Source organism: Citrus clementina, unplaced genomic scaffold (assembly GCF_000493195.1).
Source record: "Citrus clementina cultivar Clemenules unplaced genomic scaffold, Citrus_clementina_v1.0 scaffold_2, whole genome shotgun sequence".
NCBI lineage: Eukaryota > Viridiplantae > Streptophyta > Magnoliopsida > Sapindales > Rutaceae > Citrus > Citrus x clementina.
The window spans coordinates 6,964,532-6,971,105 of record NW_006262688.1 but is presented as its reverse complement, the minus strand read 5'-3'; the positions used below and the strand labels follow the sequence as shown (position 1 = coordinate 6,971,105).

Below are 6,574 nucleotides of genomic sequence, written 5' to 3'. Positions count from 1 at the left end.
TTATTATGGATAATCTTTGACCGTGCAAAGACAATATTACCCTTAACAATAGTTTATAAACGAAAATAACTATAAAAAAAACCAAAATTATTAGCTGTTTTACACTTTTTAGATTATTGATATTTTCTTAAAGTTCTTATAAAAAATTAAAAAATCCTCTTTAAATTATTGATATTTCCTTAAAATTCCTACAAGAAAGATAAAATTAAAAATTTAAAAATGAAATAGTCATAATCTTTACCTATGATATTGTAAATTTTTAGAATTGACAAGGATAAAATTGTCAAAAAATAGGGTTTGTGCTTTTTGCACCAATAATTTTGGTTTTTTTTTAGTTATTTTCGTTTACAAACTATTATTGAGGGTAATATTGTCTTTGCACGGTCAACTAACGGTCAATGTTAAACTTAACTGACGGTAGGGGGTTTTTTACAAATAAATCAATTCTCGCCATCTACTTGCAACAAGTCCAAACCTCAGGGGAGGTTTTTAAAAATTACCCATTTTTAAAAATTACCCAAAAAACTTAATTGTATCCATTACTTCATATCTAAATTTTTTCCCCTGCTCTGGAATGCTGTATCAAATATGGTATGTCTGGTTGTAGTCATGCTTTACTGTGTGGCCTGTGAGCTATCAGAAATTGATAAATTCATGGTTGGTTGAGGCAAAATTGGATAGTCATTATGAGTTCTTTATGTTTTCTGATAAACATGTTTCTTTTCTTCCTCTACCCACCTCTGTTAGTCATTACTGGTGTTGTATCCAGTGGACACATAGATTATCTTTGATCCTTGAAGGTTTACAAATGTTATAAACGTTACTATCACATTAAGGTTTGTTTTGCTGTTGATTTCAAGAATCAGTGAGGGTCCAACAGATTTGAGGGTCAGTTTTCCTGCAAGTCCCCAACCTTCATTGGGAGGGCATCAACTTGCTGGTGCACTTTAAATTTTTTGCTTCTAATAATTTCAGTATGCTGTACTTCAGAGAAATATTATTGCTCTGAAGTTGCTAGTTTCTGAATGTATAGTTTATTAAAACTGGATGACTTTTGTTTTCATTTTTCCCTTCTTTCATCCCTTTTTGATAAGAAGCAATGATTGGGTTTACTTTTGCATTCTTCTTTTCAGGGAATATGAGACCTGGAAATTATTCAAACTTTTTCATAGAATAATTTTATCTTCATAGGCACCAGTTTCTGGTATAGATTGCTAATTTTATTCTGGTTATATTTTTGTTCAGATGATCCAAAAAAGACAAGACACTTACTTGCACTTGATGGAGCTTCGGAAAGACTTCAGTTGTTTAAGGCAAATCTTTTGGAAGAAGGATCCTTTGATTCAATTGTTGATGGGTGCGATGGTGTTTGCCATACTGCATCTCCCTTTTACCATGATGCCAAGGATCCGCAGGTTAATTAATATTTGCAATCTATACTGAACTCTAAATACAATCCTGTGCTCTAACTTGCTTTGCTAGTTTGTTGGATAAAATTGATGTAGCATGCTATTTGAAGAAGTTGTAGTAGTTACCCATCAGGACTTTTTGCTCAGCTAACTGCAGGTTTTGGAATGGATTAGTTTGGGTGTGTCTTTTTTTTTTTTTCCTTCTTTTTTTAATAAGGGTTTCTGAATTCCAACTTCTTTCACCTTCTTGACACTATGATTTTTGTCACTAAAATCTGTTTGTTATCGGTGTTACTCTATATATATTAACTCGATCACTAAAATCTGTTTGTTACTGGTGTTGCTATAAAACAAATTGATAAGTACAATGATATGTCAAGTTTTGCAGTAAATTTCTCTTGAACTTAATGTAAATTTCTTTCAGACATTGGAGAAGGGGTTGGGAAAGTTTGAAAGTAGCTTTTACATTAGGAAATATTTCATCCTTTTAAAACAAACTTTTTCCACGATCTAATTCCCTCTTGCCTTTTTTTCTCTTCCGGTTCTTTCCGCCTAATTATCATGCTTGTATGACATTAATTTTAGTCTGAGTCAAACACATAGGAAGCTCTAAGTGCTTGGGTATGCGGGGGACAAATGTAGTCAAGTAACAGACTTGTTCCTGATTCTGAGCTCTGAAAGGTGGATTTTAAATTCCTTAATGCTATGAGAGTGCCTTAGAACATACCTTGAATAGTTCTGATGTTTTGATATGGAAGAAGGCTGTAATGTCATTAGATTTGGAAGATGTTAATGTTTATCAACATAGCATTAAATTGTCAGCCACTTCTATATGTTTACTTTGTTAGGATAGAAAGAATTGTCAGTTCTTGTTTTCTTCAAGAAGACGGTGATGAGAGCTTACGGTGATTATAGGATGTATCATGAGAGATTACCCTCAACCCTGTCTAGATGTGATGTGTGTTGCTATGGCACAGAGGTATAAACAATGTAGCGTTCCTTTCACATCCACATTGAGGATGAGAAACCTTCACAGTAAACCTTTCAACATTTAGCCATCCAATTATTTTCTTTATATTTTGTAATTTCTTTGCAGAAAACCTTCTCTATTCTTGAAATAATATAGCCTTTTCAAATCAAAACGCTGTCTGTATGCTTACTTTTTTGTTTGAAGATGATGCTCTTATGCAGAACTTCAGTTTATATTACAATATTTTTTTATGTCATTTTAATTATATAGGTGTGCATTTTTATTCAATAGGATATATGAACAAGATAGATCCTGAAATATCCATGTAAGAAGTGAAAAAGAAAGATGAGTAGGAGGGTTCGAGCCAGCTGACAGAGCAATATTGAAAAGGGGAAAAGGGTTGAGAGGACTCTGATGAAGGACCTTATTTGATAAAATTGATTATTAAATGTCCGTTAACTTATGACAAGAAAGTGGGATATTTTGGCTCATTTTGCTAAGAAACAAAATATTACATTAAACTATAAAAGAGATGTACTAGGATTGCTGTGACTACAAATCTACAAAAACAATTAAACTAGGATGAGAAGTAGTCCCGATGAAAACAAAACATTCAAAACCTTACACCTCACTAGGATTGTGAAGCCTTTTAGGATGCAGCAGCTCCTAATTACACAAAATAAAAAAGTAATAGAGGCCTAGAGGGAACCTTTTGGCTCTTAAAAAACCAATAAATGTAATTGGCAGATGATTTTTCTCTGAAATTATAATCTGGACGTACTGAGGAGGTTAATTTAGCTTTGCAATTTTTGCAAGGAAGTTAAAGTTCAACTATACTCTTTTGCTTTATATTTTCTTTCATAAGAATTACTTTTGCTATTACTGCTTGTTCATTTGACAGTAATTATGACAAGAGAATGAATAGTATTTTAAAACTACAGTGTCAATTGTCTTCTAATGTTCTGGAACATTGTGCTGCAAATTTTGTGATGCTTCATGTATACAAAACATATTGGCAAAAAAATTTGCCCATTGTTGTCTCCACTACTTAACAGTTTTTCTCATTTCAGGTGGAGTTACTTGATCCTGCTGTGAAAGGAACTCTTAATGTTCTTAACTCATGTGCGAAGTTCCCTTCTATCAAACGAGTGGTTTTAACATCTTCAATGGCTGCAGTTTTAAACACTGGAAAACCTCGAACCCCTGATGTGGTAGTTGATGAGACTTGGTTCTCGGATCCGGAGGTTTGCAAGCAATCAGAGGTCTGTATGCATGATGTTGTTTCTCCTCGCCTAATTGGTAGTGTTTCTTATGATGTTTCATTCTGTTATAGTGCAATGAAGATTAAAAGACAGATATAAACAAATATTACTCATAGGAGATTGGTTACATCATTGCTTTAGGTTAATTGCAAGATTGTTCATGAATGAGTAGTAGGTAGCTCAGCCTTCTCTTCTCTTTTTATTCATAGTAACCATTATGGTTGTCCGGTAAGAGGGATAACATGTTTAGATATTTATTTATTTTTTGGAATTTAGAGGATTCCTTGGTTGTTTGCGAACTCCTTTAACACGACATGGAAAAGTTTTTTGACTATCACTATTTTATTTTTATTTTCTAAGTGTAATACATACATGTCTAAAACCTCGGGTCATGCAGTGATAGAGGGCATGGATATATATATATATATTTCCACTCCTAATTTGGAATTTTGGTGTTTAGGTCTTTTCCTCGATGCGTCTAGGGAAATTTATTTACCTCAACCTCATTTTGTTTTTTTTTCTAGTGACTTAAATCTGCTTGATTCTTTGCAAGAAATAGTTTTGTGCTAATTTTGATACAGTTTTAGTGTTTTAAACATGTTAGTTTACTTCAGATTTGGCATAACCTATATTAGGCTTTTAATTTCAAGGTTGTATAGACCAGCCAATTTCACTTATGCCCGGCTACTAAATAAATTTGCAAGAATCCATTGGCTTGTGAGTCTATTTATAAAAAAGGAAATGATTGTGCTCTTATCCACGTAGCAATTATATATTATTCTCAAGTTCTTTGTTTTTTTGGGGTTTTTAGCTCTGGTATCCACTTTCAAAGACATTGGCTGAGGATGCAGCTTGGAAATTTGCAAAGGAGAAGAGTATTGACTTGGTTACCATTAACCCGGCAATGGTTATTGGTCCTCTCTTACAGCCAACACTTAACACAAGTGCTGCTGCAGTTCTAAGCTTAATTAAAGGTATATGTTTACTGCCTGCAATGCTGCGCCCCCCCCCCCCCCCCCCCCCAAAAAAAAAAACATTATTTACCTTTTATGTTTGTCATTGAAGTCAACATATTGTGCAATTGAATTAGTTCATGTAGTTGACCAGCTACAAAGTCTGGAAATTTTCCAGTTGGCTGGCTCGTAGAAGTAGGAAGTGCAACATGTCAATAGTGAAACAACATTTGATGAACTTTCAGAAGGCTGAGTATTTTAATGAAGGGATGCTGGTTCTGATGTCGCTGTTGTGTTAATTAGTGTTGATCAGCGGTATTTGCCTCCTTGCTGGTTTTTTTGAATGGGGATGTTTTGTAAAATACTGCAAAACTAAATCTTGCTAAGGGATATTTAAATTTGTACAAAATTGTCGTCTAATGGATTTGCATCATGTTCTAACTGTTTAGTATTCAAGGAAATTAACTAGCTTTGTTTTGGCTTAGCATTGACTTATTTTATTTAATTGCTTATATAGATCTTCTTGTTTGGGTGAAACTTCTAGCAAGGCTTTTAGTGTTTTTTGAGTTCCTTTTATCGCATGTCAATAATAACTAATACGAGGGAATTTGGTATGAGGCCTATGGATGCAGATACTTGAATACCATACAATCCATGTTACTGTTCAAGTTTTCTAATAGTATGTCCTTGTATTCTCTCCTTTTGCCCATTAATGCAGGAGCACAAACTTACCCAAATGTAACTTTTGGATGGGTTAACGTTAAAGATGTTGCCAATGCACATATTCAAGCATTTGAAGTTCCATCAGCCAATGGAAGATATTGTTTAGTTGAAAGAGTTTCACACTATTCAGAAATTGTGAACATTATACGCGAGCTTTACCCTGCTTTCCAGCTTCCAGAAAAGTAAGTTATCATATTTGCCTAAATGTTAAAGCCGTAAAGGACAAAACATTGCTGGCACTAGTAGGTTCTTTAGAGCATTTGTGCATGCATCCCATGATACTTGCTTTGTATAACACTTTAATTCAACATATTTAATCATGGAGGAAACTCATATTGTGTCATATTTTTTCTTCATTTTCATCGTGTTCATTTGTTTGCTGCAATTTGCGCCTTATTGTCCGATCAATGTTATTTCATTTAAAATGTAAGTGCTTTTCTCCCCCTACCCAATTGACAAAACAAGTTAATCATCTGACAAAAACTTTGTAGGTGTGCGGACGACAAGCCACATGTTCCGACATATCAGGTTTTGAAGGAAAAAGTGAAAAACCTGGGTATCGAGTTCATCCCAGTGGAGGTCAGCCTCAAAGAAACAATTGAATCTCTGAAGGAGAAGGGATTTGTTGATTTTTGAGTCCTGTGTAGCTCCTTCGCAGTCTTATTATAAGTTACATAAATAAAAGGTCTCCGACTCATGGTGTTTGGTGTGATCAAATGTTCTGTTTGTTACTACTGGTATTTTATTGTTTCAGATTAAATTACTGTATGCATATGTATTTTATATTATTTTTTACGTAGAAGGAACAAATTTGTTCTTAATTTTTCGCTTTTTCAACCAAAATAAAAGAAATTCAATAAACAAAAACAAGAAAAGAGAAAGAAAACGGTTTGGTTTTGTATACCTTTAATTAAGCTTGGAACTGCAGCAGCACTTGTATTAAGTGTTGGCTGTAAGAGAGGACCAATAACCATTGCCGGGTTAATGGTAACCAAGTCAATACTCTTCTCCTTTGCAAAAATAAAAGCATCAACGCTCGTGTGGATTAGTGAATTAGTGAGGATCAATGTATCAGTGAGTATTTCAACTGAGCGATCACAATAAATAAGCACAATATTACTCTTCAAATATTGCAAGTATTTGATCCCAACATTGATATTTTGGTAATTCGTTATTTTCAATCACGCAATAAATTTAATTTAAAATTTTCTACTTACTTGCAACTAAAGCTTTGGTCTAATAGTGGAGTGGAAGTTC

The 6,574-nt window shown here is 33.8% G+C and overlaps 1 protein-coding gene across 1 annotated transcript in view; it reads left to right on the top strand.

Moving 5' to 3' along the window:
- Window positions 1-6,127, top strand: part of LOC18052333 (cinnamoyl-CoA reductase 1) — a 7,685-nt gene extending 1,558 nt beyond the window's left edge. Inside the window, exons 2-6 of the mRNA XM_006446081.2 lie at window positions 1,246-1,415; window positions 3,450-3,641; window positions 4,453-4,615; window positions 5,313-5,499; window positions 5,809-6,127. Of these exons, the coding sequence (XP_006446144.2) occupies window positions 1,246-1,415; window positions 3,450-3,641; window positions 4,453-4,615; window positions 5,313-5,499; window positions 5,809-5,953 (857 nt within the window). The 3' untranslated portion in view covers window positions 5,954-6,127. The remainder of the gene's footprint in view (window positions 1-1,245; window positions 1,416-3,449; window positions 3,642-4,452; window positions 4,616-5,312; window positions 5,500-5,808) is intronic.
- The last annotated feature ends 447 nt before the right edge of the window (window positions 6,128-6,574 follow it).